We start from the raw sequence: 26,169 nt of genomic DNA, 5'->3' as shown, positions 1-26,169 counted from the left end.
CCGTTTATCCTTTCCACAGTAAGGGGGAAAATGGTGGTTTGTGAGAAGTGACATTCTGAGAGTTTCAGGATGCCTACTGGTTATTGCAGGGCATGGGAAAGTTATTTCTCCCCATTTCCCCTCTCTTCCTCCATGTCTTATACTTAGGTTTTGCAAACAGACACTCAGAACATGAATTTGAATGAAACAGGAATTGTATGTACCAGATTATTTTTTCTGGAGTTAGTCTTCAGTTATTTCCCTCTTTTACTTAAAAACCTTTCTTGGCTTCATGTTACCTTTAGAATAAACTGTGTACTCGGACATTCAGTGCTGTACATATCTGATCCTCTATTTTCAATCTCATTTCCCACTAGTAATCTCCTCATAGTACCATTGAAGCCAAACTAAACATTTTTTGGTTTGTTACACATTGGGTTGGCCAAAAAATTTTTTTGGGTTTTACAGAAAACTGGCTTAAAACTCAGCATTCAAAAAACTAAGATCATGACATCTGGTCCCATCACTTCACGGAATTAGATAGGGGAAAAAGTGGAAACAGTAACAGATTTTATTTTCTTAGGCTCTAAAATCACTGTGGACAGTGACTGTAGCCACGAAATTAAAAGATGCTTTTTCCTAGGGAAAAAATCTATGACAAACCTAGACAGCGTATCAAAAAGCAGAGATATCAGTGTTGGACAATGTGGTCTGTATGGTCAAAGCTGTGGTTTTTCCAGTAGTCATGTTCAGATGTGAAAGTTGGACCATAATGAAGACTGAGCACTGAAGAATTGATGCTTTTGAAGTGTGGTGCTGGAGAAGACTTTTGAGAGTCCCTTCGACAGCAAGGACATCCAACTAGTCAGTCCTAAAGGAAATCAACCCTGAATATTCATTGGAAGGACTGATGCTGAAGCTGAAGCTGCAATACTTTGGTGAAGAGCTGACTCAATGGAAAAGACCCTGATGCTGGGAAAGATTGAGGGCAGGTGGAGATGGGGGTGACAGAGGATGAGATGGTTGGATGGCACACCGACTCAATGGACATGAGTTTGAACAATGGAAGATGGTGAAGGACAGGGAAGCCTGGCGTACTGCAATTCATGGGGTTGCAAAGAGTCAGACACAACTTAGCAACTGTACAACAGCAACCAGTATTCTTGCTGTGAAATCCCATGGACTGAGGAACCTGGCAGGCTATAGTCCATGGGGTTGCAAAAGAGTCAGACACAACTTAGTGACTAAACAACAACAATGCTTAGAAGAAGAATTGCTTTTTTATAGGATATGGATATCTTCAACGTTATTCCTTCCTTAGTCACTCAGTCGTGTCTGACTCTTTGCAACCCCATGGACTGTAGCCCACCAGGCTCCTCTGTCCATGAGTATTCTCAAGGCCAGAATACTGGGGTGGGTTGCCATGCATGCTGCTGCCGCTGCTGCTAAGTTGCTTCAGTCGTGTCTGACTCTGTGCGACCCCATAGACAGCAGCCCACCAGGCTCCCCCGTCCCTGGGATTCTCCAGGCAAGAACACTGGAGTGGGTTGCCATTTCCTTCTCCAATGCATGAAAGTGAAATGTGAAAGTGAAGTCGCTCAGTCGTGTCTGACCCTCAGCGACTGCATGGACTGCAGCCTTCCAGGCTCCTCCTTCCATGGGATTTTCCAGGCAAGAGTACTGGAGTGGGTTAAACTGTTTCCCAGAGAGGTTTACCAGTTTATATCTATCTGTGCCCATCTCCAGTGTATAAAAGTTGTCAACACTTGATATTATCAGAGTTTTAATTTTTGCCATACTGGTGGATATAAAATGATATCTCACTCTGAATTGCATTTTACTGACTATTAATGAGACTGAGCATATTTTCATGTATTTATTGGCCATGTATAGTTTTTTTTCTGTGATGGATGCATCCTGTTTATGTCTTTCACCCCTGTTTCTATTGCATTAGCATTTTCTTTGTGATTCCTTTAATTTTTTCAACATATGTGTTAACTATGACCATTTTCTGACAGAGTTAAATTCAGTATGTATTAGTTTTTTGTTACTGTATTCCTAAGCCACAAACTTACTGGCTTAAAGCAACACACATTTATTCTCTCAGTTTCCATAGGTTAGGAGTCCAGGCACAGCTTAGGTGAATCTTCATCACAGGGTCCCTTAAGGTGTTAGCTATGCTGGGCTTCTCATTTGGAGCGCAAGGTCCTCAGGTTGTTGGCAGAATTCACTTTCTTACAAATACCCATTTTCTTATTACTACTGATTGGGACGTACTCTTGGCTCCTAGAGGCTGCCTGCAGTTCTTGCCTCATAGATAGTTTACCACGTGGGTGTTTTCCTTTCCTTCAGGTCAGCGGGACTGTGTCTCCGCTTTGAATCTCTGACCTCTAGACCTAGATTTAAAGAGGTTATGTCAGGCCAACTCTGATAATCTCCCTGTTGATTAACTCAAAGTTTATTGATTAGTAACCTAATCATGGGAGTGACACCCAATATATTAATAGGTGTTTGCGCCACAGAAAGGTAGGGAATTAAACAAGGTGTGAACAAGAGGAAGCTGACAGTTCTGCCTCAGAGCATTTCAGTCCTTCCAAACATGACACAGACCTCAGCATGCTTCACTCATTTAATATCCTTGCCATTCTTACATTTGTTGTGATTTGTTTTACCTTTTGTAATAGAAAAAAATATTAATTATATTCAATTATATTCAGTTTTTAATTCCAGTATTAAAAATCAATACTGATTTTCAGTTCAAGCAAAATTATTAAATTTACCACTATATTTTCTTGTTATCTGCTATTTTAGTATCCCATGTTTCCATTAGGACTTGCTTTTCTTGCTGAAATACATCTTTTAATTAGTTCTCTTGATGAGGTTGTATGGTTATTAAACTCCATTAGTCTTTGTATGTCTGAAATGTTTTTATTTTTCTGTCATTCTTGAGTAACTAGTTGGCTACAGAATTCTAGGTTAACAGATTTTTTTCCCTCTCTTTCTTCCTTCTTTTGTTGATTGCTTCATTTCACCTTCCCTTAGCAAGTACTTTGAAGGTATTACTTCATTGTCTTTTGGCATTTTCTGCAATCTGAAAGAAAGTGAAAATGTTAGTCTCTCAGTCTTCTCCTACTCTTCAACCCCCTGGACGAGAGCCTGCCAGGCTCCTCTGTTACTGGAATTCTCCAGGTGAGACTACTGGAGTGGGATGCCATTTCCTACTCTAGAGGATCTTCCTGACCCAGAGATTGAATCTGGGTCTACTGCATTGCAGGCAGATTTTTTGCATCTGAACTACCAGGGAAGCCCTGCAATCTAGCTGCTTTTTTTGAGCTGCATATGTTATGGATTCTTAGTTCCCTACCAGGAACCAAGCCCGTGTAAGGGCAGCATCCTAATCAGTGGACTGCCAAAGAATCCCCCTTTTTTCCTTTTTTAATAGTTATTTGTCTTTCCTCTTTGGCTTTTAGAACTGTCTGTTTCTCTTTGATTTTCTGTAAGTTCACTACTAAAGTGCTTTTAGAACTGTCTCTTTCTCTTTGATTTTCTGTAAGTTCACTACTAAAGTTCTCTGAGTTTTTTTAGTCTAGTATATGAGGTATAATTTATATACAGTAATGTACCTTTTTAGACATATATTACTATATATAAATACACATACATTCAGTTCAGTGAATCTAGACAAACCAATAAAGTCCAGTAACAGTGTCAAATATATAATATTTTCATTATCTTTAAACCCTACCTCATGTCCCTTTGTATTTAATCCCCTCACTTTACCCTCTGCTCCTGGCAACTAGTAATTTGATTTCTGTCCCTGTAGTTTTGCATTTTTGAGAAAGTTATATAAATGGAATCTCACTGTTGTATTTGACTAATTTTTTTAGTGCAGTGCTTTTGAGATTTGTCTGTATGGTTGAATGGATGTTGTTGTTCAGTGGTTCAGTCATGTTCAACTCTTTGCGACTCCATGGACTGCAGCACAACAGGCTTCCCTATCCTTTATCATCTCTCAGAGCTTGTTCAAACTCATGTTCATTGAGTCGGTGATGCCATCCAACCATCTTGTCCTTTGTCATCCCCTTTTCTTCCTGCCTTCAATCTTTGCCAGCATCAGGGTCTTTTTTTAATGAGTCAGCTCTTCATATCAGGTGGCCAAAGTATTGGAGCTTCAGCTTCAGCATCAGTCCCTCTAGTGAATATTCAGGATTGATTTCCTTTAGGATTGACTGGTTTGATCTTGCAGTCCAAGGGACTCTCAAGAGTCTTCCAGCACCACAGTTCAAAAGCATCAATTCTTCAGCACTCAGCCTTCTTTATGGTCCAACTCACATCCATACATGATTCCTGGAAAAACCATAGCTTTGATTATATAGACCTTTGTAGGCAAAGACATGTCTCCGCTTTTTGATATTGTGTCTAGGTTTGTCATTGCTTTTCTTTCAAGGAGCAGGCGTCTTTTAATTTCATGGCTGTAGTCATCATCCATAGTGATTTTGAAGCCCAAGAAAATAAAGTGTGTCACTCTTTCCCCATCTAGTTAACATTTTTTGAGAACACACTGTGTGCAAGATGCTATTTGGCATTTTACATATATATATTCTATAATTTATTCACATCAAGTCTGAAATTTAGTGTAAGCTTCCCTATTGTCACAGATGTTGAGGCTCACAGAAATTAAGTAACTTGTCCCCAATCTCTTAATAGTAAATGCTCTAACTAGTGTTCAAACCCATGTCTCTGTGATCTCAAATACTGTGATTTTTTTTTTTCCAAAATAACATTTTCCTTCCTTGATATGGGGATTATTCTGTTCTTATAGATCTGGCCCAGCAGTTTAAATGTGCAGCCAGATTTGGTTAATTCTGGGGCAAAGATTGTTGTTGTTCAGTCGCTTACTTATGTCTGACTCTTTGTGACCCCATGGACTGCAGCATGCCAGGCTTCCCTGTCCTTCACCATCTCCTGGAATTTGCTCAAACTCATGTCCGTTGATTTGATGATGCCATCCAACCATCTCCTCTGTCGCCCTCTTCTCCTTCTGCCCTCAATCTTTCCCAGCTTCAGGGTCTTTTCCAATGAAGCAGAGGTACTACCCCGAAGGTATTTTTAAGATGATGATGCACAGTGAACGTGGCTTTCAGCCATAAAGCTTTTCTGGATTCTTTGGGGTGGTATTCTCTCCACTTGTGGTCCCTGCTGTTAGTATAGCTTCCACTTCTCTCAAGGGTTCTATGTTCCATCACTGAACTGTTCTGCAAATAGACTCTAGTTTCCAAGGAAAGTAAGCATTAACTTCTCTGATGGTGATTTCTCTACTTGCTATTATTTCAGAGGTATCAAAGGAAGTTTGCACATGTCTCGGAATAAATCTTCTGTTACATTATTGGACAGCTCTTATCAGGAAGTTCTTTTGTAATTCTAAACTGAGAAAACTGTCTCCTTAATGAAGGGTGATTTGTTACTATTTCATTCAAAAAATATTTGAATTAGAAAGTACTTGGTTAAGAGCATTTGCAAGTAAAAGAAAAAAACCTGCCTGATATGAGATTAAATAAGCCCTAGGTTGTTTCTGTTTCATATTTATCTCAACTATTAATAAAATTAGAATAAATCCAATCCGTGGCTCTACTTTCTCCATGAATTTTTTTCCCTTAAGTGTCTCTTATGTATCTGTACTTAATGTCTTCATTAATTATATTCGTGAATTGAATTTATTAACTCAGTGGGACTGTAAACTATGTGAGAGCAGGTACCTAATCCTAATATTTTTTCATGACCTTTGAGGTAATAATTCTGATCCTGAGACCTCTAAAGTAATTCATACAGTAAGTTGTATAATCTAAAGGTATCAATATTTTTTGATATCTTTTAGCCAGACAAACTAGAGTGTGCTAATAATGCAAGGTATTTTATGCTCACCAGAAGCCCTCATCAAATTGGAAAACAAATTTTCATTTAATAAATGCCATTTATTTAAAAAACAACTTTATAAATGTGTGTCTTTCATAGTGAACGGTTGGGAATTAATGTTTGGTAATGTCTGGCCCAGTGCTGATAATAATGATTATTAAAAATATGATTGTTTTATTGATAGTAATTAATGTACTTTTTTGTTTTAGGGAATGTTGTAGGCAACTTGGGACATTCCTTCTTCAGTCAAAGTTTCCTTGGCAGTAAAGAACATGGTGGATTCTTATATGTGACATCTACCTACCAGTCACTGCAAGACCTAGTACTCCCAACCCCACCTTACTTGTTTGGGATTCTCATTCAGAAATGGGAAACTCCTTGGGCTAAAGTGTTTCCCATCCGACTAATGTTGAGACTTGGAGCTGAATATCGACGTAAGTAAAAAATACCCTCTTCTAAACCATATGACCAAGACCAAGACATAAAAACTAAGCAAAGACTTGAGATATTCAGAGCCTCATGGTGATACAATTAAACAGAAGTAGTCTTTTAAAATAACTAAGCTAAATTAGGTCAGTATCTCTACTTTCTCTTTGCGGCCTCCTCCAGGGATCTTCTGGACCCATGTCTCTTGCATTGCTTTGGCTGTAATGGGAAGGACTCAAAATAACAAGTGAGGATGTTAGTGATTATTGCCTTATAACTTACTGGTTTTATAGGTTAATTTATAGGTTTTGTACATGACCATCTTCAGAAAAAATGAATATCAGCTTAACAAGTAACTGTATTTTTTATAGTATCCATATATGGTGAGCATATTTTTTGTTATGACAAATATATTTTATGTAATGTAACAGACTGGAAGCTAGTGGTATAGAGGTAACTCTCAGCTGGTAAAGTAAGCAATAAAAGAGCCTCTGTGCCCATGGTTGTAGCAGTGCAACTAAGCTGTGATTGTTTTTAAAGACATTAAGGCCTGAATGCAGGCCTTATTTTAAACTTCATATCAAAGTTGCCCTGGTCTAGGAATCAGACCACTGGAATAGGTTTTTAACTTTGCCACTTACTAGCTCTGTTACTTTGAGTGAAGTCATATAAGTTGCTGACTATCAGTTTCTTTGCCTTTTCTGTTGCATGGTATTATTAAGAGGATGGTATTATGAATCAGCAAAATAAAGTAAGGAAAGGAAAGGATTAAATTTAGAGGAAACAACATTTGTATCTCCCTGGCTTGCACAGGCAGTTGAAACCGTAAAGTTCAAGGAGCCAGCTAGGATCACCTGGTGTTTGGCTTATTATCTAAGGAGTGTCCTGATTCAGACATGTATAAGAGTGAACTCTTTTAAAAAAGACTTCCTAACCACAGAGGAAGGAATTCAGTGATGAGTAATTACAGTTATATTTTGGCAACTTTATAAAGCTTGATATCTCTTTTACCAAAATTATAAGCTGCCGAACTTAGTGTGTTCATTTCTCATTTGCATAGTTTATCCATGCCCATTGTTCAGCGTCAGATTTCGGAAGCCATTGTTTGGAGAGACTGGGCATACCATCATGAATCTTCTTGCAGTAAGTTGAGAATTATTATTTTCTTGTTCCTTACTGGGAATTGTATGGGAGAAGGAAGCAGATTTTATTATTTTGTTCATACCTTGCTGCTTCAGGGAAGTGAAGATTTATGCTAAAAGAAAAGAATAGAACATGTATATTCTTTGGAAAGTACTTGGAGCTTTGGAATGAAATAGTACTGGATTCTGGCTCTTCGTTGTACACTTACTAAGTGACTTTGCAGGAGGTCACTTAGTGAGGAGTAGTGCATACTTAAAGTGCCCAGCATTATGTCTTGTTTTAATTTTAAGCCTGGCATCCTAGTGATTTCCCCTGTGTCCATGTAGCTTATAGTTTAGCCAAAGATTGATCAGAGATTGTATTCACATACCTCAAGGCAATAAGGCATCTATACTTTCTTGATGTGTGGACTGGGATTCAAATGTTATTCCTTTATTTTCCACTGGACTTGCTCATGTCTCCTTGGCACATGCATAGGCTCTGACCCTGTTGACCAAGGATTAGTTGGCTTGGGCCCACAAAGGTCTCTGCTGCACATGTGCATAGACTAAGGTCAGTCCTGGGTGTGTATGTGAAGAATTTATGAAATTCTCTGTGGCTGTCTCATTCCCAGAACTCCTTGTTAAATTTCTGGCCAGTCTGCCTGCTTATTACTTGCTCCAGATAGACTAGCAGCCTCTGGGTAACGGGGCCACTGGTCTTCTTTCACTAGTCACTAAGATTACCACTTTGACTGAGACACTCCAAATCAAGCAAGATTCTATAAGAAGCAAAACTTACTGTTTTCACAAACTACTACCTTGCCTTGGTTGAACTACCAGACAAACTTAAGGGCAGCTCCAGGCAAGAAGATCACAGACTCAACTCTATTCTTCTTACTTGAAATTCAGTAATTTTCCTGAATGAGCACATCTCAGTGTATTGTGTGCTTTTAGCCTGAGTCAAGGGCACTGAAATGGTTAGGTTTTTGTTTTCTTTTTTAAATAAATTATCTAACTTTATTGCTTTTGGGGGACTTGATTTATTACTCTGTCATGGAATTATAGTTATAGTTCCAGTTATCTTTTAAAGAGATTTAAACAATGAGAAAGGTTCTTATAGGTCTACTCATGTAGCTGCCATTTGCAGTGCTCTCCATTCCTTTGTGGAAATCTGTATTTCCATCTGGTGTCCTCCTACCTGAAAGATTTCCTCTAATGTTTCTTATAGTGTGGGTTGACTGGTAATGAATTCTTTTAGCATCTGTGTTTCTTACAAAGTCCTTTGTATTTGAAAGAAGACACTTTTGCCGGATGTAGAATTCTAGACTGACAGTTCTATTCTTTGAGAATTTTAAAGATTTACTCTATTGCCTTCTGGTTTGCATTTTTTTCTGATGAGAAATATATTTTCCATCTTGCCTTTCTTTGTTCCTCTCTACAGCAATTTGTATGATATCTGGAATGAGAATGTAAGAAGCATTTTTCCCCCCCACAAATTGAGTAGAAATATTGAGAAACAAGAGCAGATATTGACATCAATAGACAAATACTTTAAACGTACAGCCATTTTTCTAATATACTATATAATTATGCTCAGATACTTTCTGTCCTTCAGCCATGACAAAGAAACTTTTAATCTATCACCAGTAGGACACTTAGCTGTTATTTCACAATTTATGATGAAATTTTTATGATTCTTTGTAACTCAAAATGCTTTATATTATTTTGCCACCACAGTAGTTCTCTACAAGTTAGTAGGGATGCATATTATTTACATTTTAAAGATTCAGCAACCTAAGCTTAGAAATTGTATAGCAAATTGTAAAGCCAGGGTTTGCATCTTCCTACTCCATCCTCCTTGCTCTTTCTGCTGCATACTCCTTGTATTCTCAGTCAGTGCTCTTAGATGCAAGCACTTGTGAGAACAAGCTTCTAGATTTAAAGCAAACTTGCTTTATAGAATTTATTGAATTTAGGGTGGATCGGATCATTACATTTTTCTCAATATTCTAGCCAAATAAAACATTAATTATCATATGTTGAAAGTAGTACTATTAAATTTGTTTTGAAATGTAGTTATTAGCTTCTCTAAAACTTCAACAAAGTAGTCTATCAATTCAGTTTTGAATTATGTTAAAATTAACTGACTCAGAGTACAGAAAAACCAGTTGTAATGCAAATTACCTATTCAAACTGTAGGGTTGAGAATAAAATAGTGGAAGATATATGGTGGCTATCATAAGTGGAAGAGGGCTTCCCTGGTGGCTCAGTAGTGAAGGGGCCTCTTACCAGTGCAAGAGACACAGGTTCAAACCTGGGTCAGGAAGATCCCCTGGACAAGAAAACGACAACCTACTCCAGTGTTCTTGCCTGGGAAATCGCATGGACGAGGAACCTAGTGGGCTACAGTCCATCAGGTCTCAAGAGTCAGACATTACTTAGTGACTGAAACAATAACCACAGTGATTTTTAGTGACTTTGAACATTGCTTGGAATTAAGCTAAACTTCACAGATTAAGGACACAGTCTTTCATAAGACTGCCATTACTTCAGATGCTAGCTGTAAGTTCAAGGGTCCCCAGACCTCCTATAGTTGGCACTAACTAGATACAAATGTGGGAGATGCCACTAACCTGTCAGGTTTGGTGATTCACTAGAATGATTCACAGAACTCAGCAAAGTAGTATGCAGTTGACCCTTGAACAACATGGGCTTGAACTGCTGAGATCTACTTAGGTGGATTTTTTTTCCAGTAAATTTGTACTACACAGTCCATGGTTACTAGAATCTGCAGATTGCAGAACTGCAGTTCAGAGAGCTGAGTTTACACTCATGTTATACATGGATTTTTGATTGTGCAGGGATTGACTCCCCTAACTCCCATGTTATTCAAGAGCCAACTGTACTTAAGATACAGTTTTATTATAACAGTGGAGATATAAATCAGGAGCAGCCAATAGAAGAGACACAGAGTGCAGGGTCTGGGAGGGTTCCAAACAAGTAACTTTTGTGTCTTGAGTTTTTATTGGAGATTCCTTCTTATTCCTGATTGATTGAATCATTAGCTATGTGATTGAACTCAATCTTCAGCCCCACTTCAGCATTCCCCAAAAGTCAGGCTGGTATCGTGCACCTCAAAGCCCCAAACTCTCATCATGTGGTTGATGTTTCTGAAATGGCCAGCTACCACCCTGAGTCATCTTGTTAGCCTGAATATCATCAAGTTGACACAGATTGTCAAATGACGTAGACATAGGGCCCACCAGGAATAACAAGGGTACTCATATCACTCAGGAAATTCCAAGGGTTTAGAAGCTATGTCCCAGGAACCAGGGGCAAAGGTCAGCCAAATTCTTTATTATACAGTAAGATCTACTCAATGCCCATGAATGCCCAAGAGGTCTTTCTATCTGGATTTTGGGAATAGGCATTATTCCCAGACCTGTGTATCAGATAATGCTCCCAATAATCACTTCAGGCATTTCTTTCACTGGCCTCAGGTTTCCTCACACTTATTAGCTAATGAGAGCACTGCTAAACACTGGATGTGACCTTCTGCAAACCTTTGGAATCCTGTCTGCAGTTTTCTCCTCTCTGTCCTGTCAACTCTAACTACCTTCATTTTTCTCATTTTTCAGTTCTCTTCTCAGGAAATCTGCCAGCCTCTGCCGGGGTTCCCCTTTCCTGCATCTGAGCTTGGAAGCTCTCCTGGAGCATAACCTGGGCAGTCACAGAGCTCATCTTGTTTGTTTCCAGTCTCTCAAGGATCACTGTCCTTGTTACCTGAAATTCACTCTCTTGAAAATCATTGTTCCATGTGTTTTGTTCGGTCTTTGGTTGTTTAAGACATGAGGCTAATCTAGTCTCCTTTCCTCCACCTTGGGCAGAAATGAAAATTTCTAAGTTATATTTTAATATATAATATCTCTCTATATTCTTCTACTCCAGCCCCCACCCCTTTGTCCTTCCTTGGTAATTTTAGTTTTTAGTCTCATTTTTCTGCAAGACAATTTTTCTTTCAGGTTGTAATCTATTTTGGAATGAAAAGGAGATATTTGTCCTGTAATCTAGCAACAGCAGCCTAAGGTTTCTATGGTCTCTATCATTTCATTTATACAAACATTTGTTGAATTATCTCCTGAAGCATCTCACTCTACATTATCACTTTCTCTGTAGATTATCAGGATCCTGCAGTCTCCTGATTTCAAGAAACCTTTTCACTGTTTCTCACTCCTGTTGCTTTTCTGTTTTTGTATATTTTGATTCCATAGTTTCATCATTAAATCACTTTTTTACATAATTCTAGTTCCTTTTTCTCTTTTACTAAGTGTTTTGTGGTAGCCTGGAAAAATGTAAACCCTGCTTAAATCTACCTCTTTCTTTAAAACTTAAAACAATTTTTTGTATGGTAAAAGCCACCTTTTTTTGAGTACATTTCCAAGAGTTTTCACACATGTAACAGTTACATTACAACCACTCTTACAATTGAAATACAGAACAGTTCTGTCACTCCAGAATATTTGCTGGTGCACTTCTAATGTCTGGTAATCATTGATTCTTTGTCCCTGTAGTTTTAGTTTTTTTGGACTGTCCTGTAAGGGAAATTATACAGAACGTAGCCTTCTCAGTCTGGCTTCTTTTACTTATCCTAATGCGTTTGAGATTAATCTATGTTATATATATTGTTGGGAAGGAAATAAAATCATTCTCTTCCACTCATCTCAGGTTCTTTGGCTGAGGTCCTCTAAATTAGACTGGCCAAAGACTGATTAACAAGAGGCATATTTAGCTGTGGCATACTCTGGTAACCTTCAATTATCAATAGATGATTGATTTTTATTGCTGAGTAGGGTTGTGTTGTATGTGTGAACTACAGTTTATTCATTCACCTGTTGATGGATATCTAGGTTTCTAGTTTCTTGCAACTGAATATAACTGCTATAAATATAAATATTCATGTATTAAATTCTGTGTGAATGTTTAGTTTTGATTTATCTAGGAGTGGGAGAGTTGAGCCATATTGTATGTTTAACATTATGAAAGTGAAAGTCGGTCAGTCATGTTCGACTCTTTGCGACTCCATGGACAGTCCATGGAATTTTCCAGGCCAGAATACTGGAGTGGGTAGCCTTTCCCTCCTCCAGGGAATCTTCCCAACCCAGGGATTGAACCCAGGTCTCCTGCATTGCAGGCGGATTCTTTACCAGCTGAGCCACAAGAGAAACACAAGAATACTGGAGTGGGTAGCCTATCCCTTCTCCAGGGTTCTTCCTGACCCCGAGATCGAACCGGGGTCTCCTGCATTTCAGGTGGATTCTTTACCAACTGAGCTATCAGGATTTAACATTATAAGGAACCGTAAAATTGTTTTCCAAAATGCCTGCAAGTTTTGCATTCATCAGGTATAAGAGTCTTTTTTTTTTGGTCAACACTTGTTCCTCCTTTAGTTTTTAATTTTTGCCATTCTAATAGAAGTCTAATTGTTTTAATTTTGTGATTTTAATTTTTATGTTTCCAATGATGAGTGATTTAGAGCATCTTTTTATCTGCTTATTTTATCTTCTTTATGTCTCTAATAAATGTTCAAATTTTTGCTATATAAAAGATATGGTTTTTGTTTTCTTATTGTTGAATTTTGAGAGTATTTCATGCATTCTGAATGTAAGTCCTTTGGTAGATTTGTATCAATTTAAAATGTTTTCTCTCAAGTCTGTAGATCATCTTTTCATTTTTAAAAATAATGTCATTAATAGAACCAAATTTTTAAATTTTGTTGAAGTCCAGTTTGTTAATTTTTTATGGGGCATTCTGTTTATATCATATCTAAGAACTTATTGACTAAAACTTAAATCACAAACATTTTCCCCTATGCTTTCTTCAAAAGTTTATGGTTTTATGTTTTAGATATAGGTTTGTGATCCATTTTTAGTTAATTTTTGTTTGTGAGGCATTCCTTGAAGTTCTTTTTTTCCCCATTTGCATGTCCAGTAATTTCAGTATCACTTGTCATTTACTTGCTTTAGCGCCTTTCAGTCAGTTCAGTCGCTCAGTCGTGTCCAACTCTTTGTGACCCCATGGACTGCAGCACGCCAGGCTTCCCTGTCCATCACCAACTCCTGGAGCTTGCTCAAACTCATGTCCATAGAGTTGGTGATACCATCCAACCATCTCATCCTCTGTCATCCCCTTCTTCTCCTGCCTTAAGTCTTTCCCAGCATCAGGGTCTTTCCCAATGAGTCAGTTCTTTACATCAGATGGCCTGAGTATTAGAGTTTCAGCTTCAGCATCAGTCCTTCCAATGAATATTCAGGACTGATTTCCTTTAGGATTGACTGGTTGGATCTCCTTGTAGTCCAAGGGACTCTCAAGAGTCTTCTCCAACACCACAGTTCAAAGGCATCAATGCTTCAGTGTTGAGCTTTCTTTATGGTCCAGCTCTCACATCCGTAATGACTACTGGAAAAAAACCATAATTTGACTAGATGGACATTTATCAGCAAAGTAATGTCTCTGCTTTTTAATATGCTGTCTAGGTTGGTCATAGGTTTTCTTCCAAGGAGCAAGCATCTTTTAATGTCATGGCTGGAGTCACCATCTGAGTGATTCTGGAGCCCAAAAAAATAGTCTGTCACTGTTTGCATTGTTTCCCCATCTACTTACCATGAAGTGATGGGACCGGATGACATGATCTTAGTTTTCTGAATGTTGAGTTTTAAGCCAACTTTTTCACTCTCATCTTTCACTTTCATCAAGAGGCTCTTTAGTTCTTCTTTGCTTTCTGCCATGAAGGTGGTGTCACCTGCATTTCTGAGGTTATTGATATTTCTTCCTGCAGTCTTGATTCTTGCTTTTGCTTCATCCAGCCTGGCATTTCACCTGATGTACTCTACGTATAAGTTAAATATAAGCAAGGTGACAATATACAGCCTTGATGTACTCCTTTCCTGATTTGGAATCAGTCTGTTGTTCCACATTCAGTTCTAACTGTTGCTTCTTGACCTGCATACAGATTTCTCAGGAGGCAGGTCAGGTGGTCTGGTATTCCCTTCTCTTTCAGAATTTTCCACAGTTTGTTGTGATCCACACAGTCATACAGTCCACACAGTCAATACTTTGGTGTAATCAATAAAGCAGAAGTAAATGTTTTTCTGGAATTCTCTTGCTTTTTCGACAATCCAGCGGATGTTGGCAATTTGATCTCTGGTTCCTCTACCTTTTCTAAATCCAGCCTGAACATCTGGAAGTTCACGGTTCATGTACTGTTGAAGCCTGGCTTGGAGAATTTTGAGCATTACTTTGCTAGCGTGTGAGATGAGTGCAATTGTTCGGTGAGCATTCTTTGGCATTGCCTTTCTTTGGGATTGGAATGAAAACTGACCTTTCCAGTCCTATGGCCACTGCTGAGTTTTCCAAATTTGCTGGCATATTGAGTGCAACACTTTCACAGCATCATCTTTTAGGGCTTGAAATAGCTCACCTGGAATTCCATCACCTCCACTAGCTTTGTTCATAGTGATGCTTCCTTCCTAAGGTCCACTTGACTTCACACTCCAGGATGTCTGGCTCTAGGTGTGATCACACACCATCATGGTTGTCTGGGTCATGAAGATCTTTTTTGTATAGTTCTTCTGTGTATTCTTGTCACCTCTTCTTAATATATTCTGCTTCTGTTCAGTCCATACTGTTTCTGCCCTTTATTGTGCCCATCTGTGCATGAAAAGTTCCCTTGGTATCTCTAATTTTCTTTTTTTTTTTCCATTTTATTTTATTTTTAAACTTTACAATATTGTATTGGTTCTGCCAAACATCAAAATGAATCCACCACAGGTATACATGTGTTCCCCATCCTGAACCCTCCTCCCTCCTCCCTCCCCATACCATCCCTCTGGGTCGTCCCAGTGCACCAGCCCCAAGCATCCAGTATCATGCATCGAACCTGGACTGGCGACTCGTTCTATATATGATATTATACATATTTCAATGCCATTCTCCCAAATCATCCCACCCTCTCCCTCTCCCACGGAGTCCAAAAGACTGTTCTATGCATCAGTGTCTCTTTTGCTGTCTCATATACAGGGTTATTGTTACCATCTTTCTAATTTTCTTAAAGAGATCTCTAGTCTTTCCCATTCTATTATTTTCCTCTTTTTTTTTTTTTTTGCTTTGGTCACTGAGGAAGGCTTTCTTATCTCTCCTTGCTATTCTTTGGAACTCTGATTTCAGATGGTTATATCTTTCCTTTTCTCTGTTCCCTTTAGCATCTCTTCTTTTCTCAGCTATTTGTAAGGGCTCCTCAAACAACCCTTTTGCCTTTTTGCATTTCTTTTTCTTGGGGATGGTCTTGGTCACTGCCTCCTGTGCAATGTCATGAACCTCCGTCCATAGTTCTTCAGGCACTCTGTCTATCAAATTTAATCCCTTGAATCTATTTGTCACTTCCATTCTATAATCGTAAGGGATTTGCTTTAGGTCATACCTGAAAAGTCAATTGATTTTACCAGTGCAGATCTGACTCTTTCTTCGTTCTTAACTTCCATCCACGTTAAATATGAGTGAAGACAGAAAGAGCAGCATACCCATGGGTCTCATTTTAGATTCATGACCAGTACCATTAAGGAAGCTCTTGAACCTACCCAGCAGTCCTTCCTGGTCCTTAATACATTCCTAACTCCCCATATGACTTTTTGCATGTGATTTCTTCTCAAATTTCCTGTGCTGCCTCTCCTTTCCTCAGTTTCAGCTGATGACATAACCCCAATTTCCCTGAATGAATAGAAGCAATCAGAAGATAGTTTTCACACAGTTCCATCCAACAACTTACTAGCATCTACGCATTTTCTACTCTTAGTTTCCAGGACACTATTCTTTCTCATTTCTTTTCCTGCAGTCTTCTGACCTGCCACCTTCCCCTTCCCATCATATTCTGTATCTCAGTTGGTGGCAGTTCCTGTTCCTGTCTTCTACTTGCCCAAGCCATACAGTTCAGAATCATCAACTCTTTTTTTTTTTTTCCACATTCCACATCCAACTTAAGGGCAAATATTGTCTGTTTTCCCTTTAAATATATCTAGAATCTGATAACTTCTGACTGCCTTTTGAACTGTTAAAATCTTGGTTCAAGTTATCACTGTCTCTTGCCCAGATTATTTTTATTGTGTTTAGCTGATCTCCTTTCTTCTGTTCTTGCTCCTTTTCCATCTGTTCTTTACAGAGGAGAGAGTTAAAGAGATCCTTCTTTAAAGCCTTCTCAAAGTAAAGGTCAAGGTCCTTGTGACCTACAGGACCCCGTGAAATCTAGCTGTGCGCTGTCACTGTGACCTGAACTCCTGCTGCTTCTTGCTCACTTTGCTTCAGCCACACTGGATGTGGTATATGTGTGTGTTTTAGTGTATAAGTGTTCACTGAGTTCCCAGCATGTTCCAGGCATTTTGGATATAACAAGAACAAAACAAGCGATCATCTCTGCTGTCTTGGAGCTTACCTCATAGGGAAGAGACAGTTAACAAATAAATACAGAAAATGTCAGGTGCTGAGAAAGCAAGATAAACATTCAAATATTTGTTTAATATTGTATATAATGGTATATAAAACTTCTTAATCTGCTTCCTTGTGAGAGTTTACAGACTAACTGGAGAGCTAGAATACACACAGTGGGGCTTTCATCATGCATTTTCTTATTATTTAAATGAATGAATTCATTTATTTAATTCAAAAGTATTTAATTTTGGCATTCTTTTCCTTTGTGCTAATTTTATTGCTGTTAATCAGATCCTGTCATTGATGAATTCTTTATTCCACTTCAATCTGCTTTTGCCCAGGACTTTAGAAATTACCAGTATACATTGCCAGTAGTTCAAGGTTTGGTGGTTGATATGGAAGTTCGGAAAACCAGCATCAAAATTCCCAGCAACAGATACAATGAGGTAAGATTTACTGTGTTTTTTTTCATAATTGAACATTATAAATGATGATGAAAATTCATGATTGCATGTAAAATTTTAATTTAGTGACAGTGAAATCAGTTCATAATATTATATGAATTAGATCAGTGATAGAGAATTTCATAACAGAAAGGAAGATGTTAAATTTGTCTTACTTAGTTTTTGGTTGCGTCATTTCTTGTTTTTTGACCTTTTGGTGCTGATGATCAGTAGCAGATTTGCATTTTGTTTGAGGTATAAAATTAACTTTATAATATTAGTGATGGGATCTTTTGATTTTTCCCTCTTTTGGTAAGTATATATTATTAACTACCCATAATGTTTAAGCATAGCTCACCTGTGTAAGTCCAAAAATGATTTTTAAGTAAAATTTTGAAATGATTACATCTTTTGAATTAAGCTGTATTGTGTAACTAAAATGAAATTATGCATACTACACATATATTAACAGAATTATGTAAGCACTGTTCTTGCCTATTTGCCAAGTGAAGTACTACTTGAATTTTAAAATTTCTTAAAATCAATTCTGAAGTGTAGAATAGTAATCACTGTGATTTAAAAGAGGAATTTTAAAACTTGATATGTTAAAATTTGTTATTTTATTAGGCAGGGTAGTAACTCCCCAATTACTTCTTGTACTATTTTGAGTATAAAATAATTCCTTCCTTCCTTCTCTTACTTTCCCTTCTTCCTTTCTTTTTTCCTTTCCCATTCTGCCATTTATTCACTTGGTCATTTGTACATTCAGTAAACATTATTTTTGTACTTGATATATACTTAAAATCACAGAAATGTCTTACTGGACTTATAAGCTCAGGGCTCAGTGTTATTATGTGGGAAAGACATATTTGAAGAAAACTTTTACCCCCTGCTTTCTGTCTGATGGCTTTTTTCAGGACACTAGAAAATAGTAGTGCAAAAGAGTGCTTAATTTTTTCTGGGTACAATTAGCTGTTGGATAGTCCTACCTTGAAACTATACCAAACTACGTAGAGTCAAATTTTTAAAGAGAACTATTTGTATGTAATTTGTACCCTAAATAGTTTTTTAAACTATGCTTCGAAAACTTGTTTTATTTCTCATAGAAGTGTTATTATCTATTTCATAGATATCTATTAAATATATTCTGTGATATGAAATACAAAGATGAATTAGACATTATGAATGCTTCTGGGAGTTTATCATCCGGAAATGAGATGATAACACACGTTGCTATCCCTGATGTTTGCATGATGATGCTTTGTGTTTGGTAATTGGAACATTTATACAAGTATATCTGTAAAAGCCATGTTGTTGTTGTTTAGCTGCTCAGTCGTGTCCGACTCTTTGCAACTTCATGGACTGTAGCCTGCCGGGCTCCTCTGTCCATGGGATTTCCCAGGCAGGAATACTAAAGTGGGTTGCCATTTCCTTCTCCAGAGGATCTTCCCGACCCAGGGATTGAACCTGCATCTCCTGCATTGACAGGAGGATTCTTGACCACTGAGCAAACCAAGAAGCCCGTAAAAGCTATGAGGCCCCCATAATTATTTCAGTACTTGACTAAGGACATTCATGACAACTTCCATTCATATTATCTGTCTTTATTTGAATCCCACCTCCTAACTTTATGGTTGTGAAGTTTCAAAAATTTTTGTTCAAAAGCAGTAACTGTATTGCTTGTAATTTATTATATTTAATTTTCAGTAAAGTTTACCAATTGTATATCACTTATTTTCCTTGATTTAGCAGACTCATTTCTCTTCTAATTCAATTTTTGTTTTAACTCAGTGTAATTTTATTTCTTATGATCTTGGACAGTTGTGTCTATTAGTTGGAAAAGTAATTTCATACACAATATTTCATTGTATGTTGTTGTTTAGCCGTAAGTTGTATCCGACTCTTTTGTGACCCCATGGACTATGGCCCACCAGGCTCCTGTGTTCAGCTTTTTCACTCTCCTCTTTCACCCTCAAGAAGACTCTTTAGTTCCATTTTCACTTTCTGCCATTAAAGTAGTATCATCTGCATATGTAAGGTTGTTGATATTTCTCCCAGCAGTCTTGATTCCAGCTGTGAGTCATCTATCCGGCATTTCCCATGGTGTACTCTGCATAGAAGTTAAATAAGCAGGGTGACAATATACAACCTTTCTCAATTTTGAAGCAGTCTGTTGTTCCATGTCCAGTTCTAACTGTTGCTTCTTGACCTGCATACAGGTTTCTTGGGAGGCAGGTAAGGTAGTCTGGTATTCCCATCTCTTTAAGAATTTTCCACATGTTGTCATCCACACAGTCAAAGGCTTTCTTCTAGTCAGTGAAGCAGAAGTAGATGTTTTTTTGGAATTCCCTTGCTTTTTCTATAATATAATGGATGTTGGCAATTTGATTTCTGGTTCCTCTGCCTTTTCTAAATCTAGCTTGTATATCTGAAATTTCTTGGTTCACGTACTGCTGAAGCCTAGCTTGAAGGATTTGGAGCATTATCTTGCTAGCATGTGAAGTGAGTACAATCGTATGGTAGTTTGAACATCCTTTGGCATTGCCCTTCTTTGGGATTGGAGTGAAAACTGACCTTTTCCAGTCTTGTGGCCACTGGTGAGTTTTCCAACTTTACTGACATACTGAGTATAGCACTTTCACAGCATCATCTTTTATGATTTGAAATAGCTCAGCTGAAATTCCATCACCTCCACTAGCATTGTTCGTAATAATGTTTCCTAAGGCCCACTTGACTTCACACTCCAGGATGTATGGCTCTAGGTGAGTGACCACACCAATATGATTATCTCATCATGAAGACCTTTTTTTATATAGTTCTTCTGTGTATTCTTCGGAGAAGACAATGGCACCCCACTCCAGTACTCTTGCCTAGAAAATCCCATGGACAAGGAGCCTGGAAGGCTGCAGTCCATGGGGTGGCTGAGGGTCGGACACGACTGAGCGACTTCACTTTCACTTTTCACTTTCATGCATTGGAGAAGGAAATGGCAACCCACTCCAGTGTTCTTGCCTGGAGAATCCCAGGGACGGGGGAGCCTGGTGGGCTGCCGTCTATGGGGTCTCACAGAGTCGGACACAACTAAAGTGACTTAGCAGCAGCAGTGTATTCTTGCCACCTCTTCTTAATCTCTTCTGCTCTCTTAGGTCCTTAATGTTTCTGTCCTTTATGGTGCCCATCCTAGGATGAAATATTCCCTTGATATCTCCAGTTTTCTTGGGGAGATCTCTAGACTTTCCCATTCTATTGTTTTTCTCTGTTTTTTTGCATTGTTTACTTAAGCCCCCCTTTTTTTTAATCCTAGCTATTCTCTGACATTCTGTATTCAGTTGGATATATTTTTCCCTTTCTACCTTGCCTTTTGCTTCTAATATGATAATTTGTAAAAGAGACTTTATAGGTTTTAAAACAAAAACATGTCTTAACCAAAGTAAAATTCTAGAAAACTGAGTTTTGGCAGCTTATATGTAAATTATGGAGAGAGGGGGACTTCTAAGCGTCAACTGACAAAAACAAACACAACATAAAAGTTGAGAATTATGTTTTATTAAGTGGCCTTATTGAGAATGCAGCCCAGGAGACAGCCTCTCAAATACCTCTGAGGGATTGTTCCAAAGAGGTAAGGGAGGAGGAGCCAGAACATGTAGGAATTTTTGCTGGAAAAAATACATGTAGTTGAACATCAAAAGATTACTGTAAAGTACGAAAAAGTGTAAAATATCCAGACATCTCAGGTTAATGATTTTAGTTCTTTCTAAGTATGGGAAGATGCAAGAGTCAGAGTTCACTGAAATTATTCCTTAGATATGCATCTGAGCCATCTAGGGCCAGTGTCCTGTCTTTCTCCATCCTGATATCCCCTTATCATGGACTGTTGATGGTGGCTATAGTGGTGATGAATTGATGGCAGGCAACATTCATTGTTTACCAGAATGACAGGCAGCATGCTTTGTTTACTGAAATGTCAGACATTTTTTTCCATATAAGGAAAGACTTTAAGCTTAGAAAGCTAGAAGGTAGGATTTCTGAAGTGGTAATTTTAATAAATGAAGTAGTCACTGAATATAAATTTTCTAATCTCCTTCATCAAGGCTATTCAAGAACTCTGTTGGTTTAGGTAAAGTTACTCATGTTCTTATGAGACATTATTTTGATCATTGTGTTAAGTAATATCTATTGAGGATATATTATGTATCAGGTATTATTCTAAACATATATGTATCTTCACGCTATCTCTATGAAATGAGTAGGGTAAGTCCCTGGTTACAGGTAAGGGAATTAAGGCACAGAGCTAGCAAGTGTTGGAAAGTGAAGGTGAAGTTGCTCAGTCATGTCCGACTCTTTGCAACCCCATGGACTGTAGCCTACCAGGCTCCTCTGTCCATGGGATTTTCCAGGCAAGAGTACTGAAGTGGGTTGCCATTTCCTTCTCCAGGGATCTTCCTGACCCAGGGATCGAACTCAGGTCTCCCACATTGTAGGCAGACACTTTACCCTCTGAGCCACCAGGGAAGCAGCAAGTGTTGGAGCTAGAATCAAACCCATGCACTCTAATTTCAGTATCCCTGTTCTTAAACACTATCCTAAACTGATTTTCATAAACATCAGTTTAATTATTATGTCTGATTGTAGGGCTGGTTTTAGGATCTTTACAGAGGTAAAGCCCTAATCCAGTATGACCTGTGTGTTTAGTCACTCAGTCATGTCTGACTCTTTGCGACCCCATGAACTGTAGCCTGCTAGGCTCCTCTGTCCATGGGGATTCTCCAGGCAAGAATACTGGAGTGGGTTGCCATGTCCTCCTCTAGGGGATCTTCCCAACCCAAGGATCGAACCCAGGTCTCCCGCACTGCAGGTGGATTCTTTACCGTCTAAGAAGGGGAAATTTGGACCTAGACATGTATAAAGAGAAGACAACAGGAAGAGGCATAAGGAGAAGATGACTATCTACAAGTCAGGAGAGAGTTCTGAAACAAATTTTTCCTTTTGCAACCCTCAAATGGAACCAATGCTATTGACATCTTGATTTGGGATTTCTAGCCTCCAGTATTGTGAGACAATAAATTTCTATTGTTTAAGCCACCACCTAAAGCCATCACCACTTGTTTAAGCTGCTGTTTTTTTATTGCAGCACTTGCACACACTAACATACCAGTCTACCTTAAATAGCTAAACATCATGACAAAATATGTGAGGGGAAAAAAGCAAAAACCTAAGAACAATGGGATAGAAAAGATGAGCCCTATGGTTACCCCACCTTACTGTCTGGAGTTAGTTTCCAGGCCATAGTGCAGTTAGAGGGAACTTAACCCGATCCTAGAGGTCTAGAGGCTCCCTGAGTTGAAGAGAATGTAGGGAGGTCATGATGGCTAGAATTTACAAGACAGATTATGGAAATAAAAGAACTCTGGACATCTGTAAGAGGTTCCTATTGGGTCTTCAGCTGACTACTAATCAATGCATGTATATGAGAAAAACACTGAAGAGGAACAGCTAGAACACTTCTCAAAGGTCCAGGAATAATTTATATTCTTACTGTCTAGAGTAAGAAAGGGACAGATTATTTCTAGTGATCAAAGTTGTCCATAAATTTAGTCTGCTCTGATCCTACCTAACAAGCTTAAAATAAAACTTCAACAAGAGGAGGGCCTGTACATTTTAAGGCGAGACATGGAAAATATAAAAAACCCAAATCAAACTTTAAGAAACAAAAATGACAATGAGATGAAAAATACACTGGATGAGATTAATGGCAGATCAGACACTGCTGGAAAAAATTAATAAACTTAAAAACAGAACCATCCAAGATGAAACACAAAGATAAAAGGCTGGAAACTGAAATGAATGGAGTATCATTGAGATGTGAGAAATGTTGGATGGCTTAACTCTGTAACTGAAGTCCCCAAAAGAGTGGAGAAGTGGGTTGACAGAAAAGATATTTGAAGAATCAGTGATGAAAAATTTTGTAAATCACCAACTCGATGGACATGAGTTTGGGTAGACTCCAGGAGTTGGTAATGGACAGGGAGGCCTGGCGTGCTGTGATTCATGGGGTCGCAGAGTCAGACATGACTGAGCGACTGAACTGAACTGAGAATCATATAGATTCAAGAAGTTCAATGAACTCCAGCTGCAGGATGAAAAGTATTACATTAAGGAACGTTATAATCATCATCATCAAATTGCTTAACACCAGAGATAAAGAGAAGAATCTTAAAGGCAACTAGAGAAAAAAATATCCACTTTATATACTGAGCAATGGGTATAAGAATGACTGTAGACTTCTCATTCAAACAGTTCAGTTCCCAAGACAGTGCACAAAATCCTTAAGGTACTAAAAAAAAGATAACCTATCAACCTATAGATTAAAACACCTAAAATAAAATACCCAGGAATAAATTTAACCAAGGATTTAAAGATCAGTACTCTTAAAATCATAAAACATTGATGATGAAAATTGAAGACTGACACCAAGGAATAGAAAGATATTCCAGATTTATGAATTAGCAGAATTAATACTGTTAAAATCCATACTACCAAAAGCAATCTACAGATCTAATGCAATTCTTATCAAAATACTCATGACATTTTTCACAGAACTAGAAGAAATAATCCTAAATGTTATATGGAATCACAAAAGACCTTGAGATGTCATCCAATCTTGAGGGAAAAAAAAGGACAAAGCTAGAGGTATAATACTTTTTGACTTCAGACTATAGTACAAAGCTGCAGTCATCAAAATAGAATGGTACTGGCACAGAAAGAGATAAAGATCAATGGAATCAAATAGAGAGCTCAGAAATAAACCCACATACTTATGTTCAATTAACCTACAATGAAGGAGGCATGATATTCACCAGAGGAAAGAGAGTTTCTTCAATAAATAGTGCTCGGAAAACTGGACAGCTCCTTGTAAAAGAATGAAATTAGAACATTGTCTCACACCATATATAAAAATAAACTCAAAATGGATTAAAGACCTAAATGTAAGACCTGAGACCATAAAACTCCTGAACGAAAACATAGGCTGAACACTAATTTACAGAAAGTGTAGCAATATTTTCTTAGATCTATCTCCTAAGGCAAAAGAAGTAAAACCAAAAATAAATAAATAGGACCTAGTTAAATGTAAGAATTTTTTTAATAGAGAAAAAAATGAAAAAACAACCCCCTGAATAGGAAAAAATATTTGCTAATGATATGACTGATAAGGGGTTAGTATCCAAAATAGATACATGGCTCACAGAACTCAATATTAGAAACACAACTTGGGGGACTTCCCTGGTGGTCCAGTGTCTTAAGACTCCATGCTCCCAATGCAGGGGATCTGGGTTCGATCCCTGGTCAGAGAATTAGGTCCCACATGCCACAACTGAAGGATCCCACATGCTACAACTAAGACCTAGTACAGCCAAATGAATAAAGTAATTAAAGAACAATAACAAACAACTTGATTGAAAAATGGTCAGAAGAGAATGCTCTGGAAGTCCAGTGGTTAGGACTCAGCACTCTCACTGCCTAGGCCTGGGTTTGATCCCTGGCCAGGGAACTAAGATCCTGCAAACTGCATGATGTAGCAAAAAAAAAAAAAGGGGAAGAAGATATGAATAGATGTTCCAGAGAAAGTATACAAATGGCCAACAGGCACATGAAAAGTTTCTCAGCATTTCTAATCATCACAGAAATGCAAATCAAAACCTCAGTGAAGAACCACCTCACACTTGTCAGAATGACTATTATCAAAATGTCTATAAATAACAAATGTGGCAAAGCTGTGGAGAAAGGAGGATCCTAATACAGAGGGGATTCCTGTTAGGGGGCATGTAAATTGGCACAGCTACTATGGAAAATACTATGGAGGTTCCTCAAAAAACTAAATATAGAACTATCATATGATTCAGCAGTTCCGCTCTTAGGTATATATTTGAAGAAAAAAACAGTAATTTGAAAATGTACATGGACCCAAATGTTGATAGAAGCATAATTACAATAGCCAAAATACAGAAGCAGCCTAAGTGTCCATCAACAGATGAATGGTATATGTGTATGTATGTATACACACACGCTTGCACGTGCAATGGAGTGTTACTCAACCATAAAAAAGAATGAGATTCTGCCATTTACAACAAAATGAATGGACCTAGAGGATTTGAAGCTTACTAAAATAAGTCAGACAAAGACAAATACTGTAATGTTAGCACTTACTTGTGGAATCTAAAAGAATAAAACAAGTGAACATAATGAAATAGACTCACAGATGTAGAAAATAAATCAGGGGTTACCAGTGGGGAGAGGGGAATGAAGAGCAGCAAGATATGCATAGGGGAATAAGGAGGTACAAACTACTGTCTATAAAATAAATAAGCTAGAAGGGTATATTATACAGCCCAGGGAAGTATAGTTGTTATTTTATAAACTTTAAATGCAGTATAATCTATAAAAATATTGAATCACTGTGTTGTACATCTGAAATTAGTATTGTAAATCACCCATATTTCACTTAAAAATAGTGAAAACACAAGGTCCCATTATGAGATATGAGAGAAGGGGCTATCATTACAGGCTCTATAAATAGTAAAAAAAACAATAGAGCATAGTATGAATGCATTTATACTAATACATGTCCAACTTGGACAAAATGGACAAATTCTTTAAATGTTGACTTTCATACCTCTGTCAAGAAAAAATAGGTAACTTGAATAGCCCTGCATACATTTAAAGAATTGAATTTTTTATTGTAAACCTTTTCGCAAAGAAAAGCCCAGGTCTAGATATGTTCACTTGTGATTGTTACAAAAGGAAGGACA

General features: G+C 37.9%; 1 protein-coding gene across 6 annotated transcripts in view; it reads left to right on the top strand.

Moving 5' to 3' along the window:
• Positions 1 to 26,169, top strand: part of ZFYVE9 (zinc finger FYVE-type containing 9) — a 169,767-nt gene that overhangs the window by 124,917 nt on the left and 18,681 nt on the right. For 5 of the 6 annotated variants that reach the window (XM_055585901.1, XM_055585900.1, XM_055585899.1 and 2 more), the window contains 3 exons: positions 6,102 to 6,326; positions 7,379 to 7,461; positions 17,261 to 17,365. In XM_055585901.1, the coding sequence (XP_055441876.1) occupies positions 6,102 to 6,326; positions 7,379 to 7,461; positions 17,261 to 17,365 (413 nt within the window). Of the gene's footprint in view, positions 1 to 6,101; positions 6,327 to 7,378; positions 7,462 to 17,260; positions 17,366 to 18,802; positions 19,549 to 26,169 lie in introns of those variants that run through there. The other variant, XM_055585902.1, reaches the window with a different exon arrangement.

The sequence above is a fragment of the Bubalus kerabau genome, chromosome 6 (assembly GCF_029407905.1).
Source record: "Bubalus kerabau isolate K-KA32 ecotype Philippines breed swamp buffalo chromosome 6, PCC_UOA_SB_1v2, whole genome shotgun sequence".
Classification (NCBI taxonomy): Eukaryota; Metazoa; Chordata; class Mammalia; order Artiodactyla; family Bovidae; genus Bubalus; species Bubalus kerabau.
This window is presented reverse-complemented; position numbering and strand designations above follow the sequence as displayed.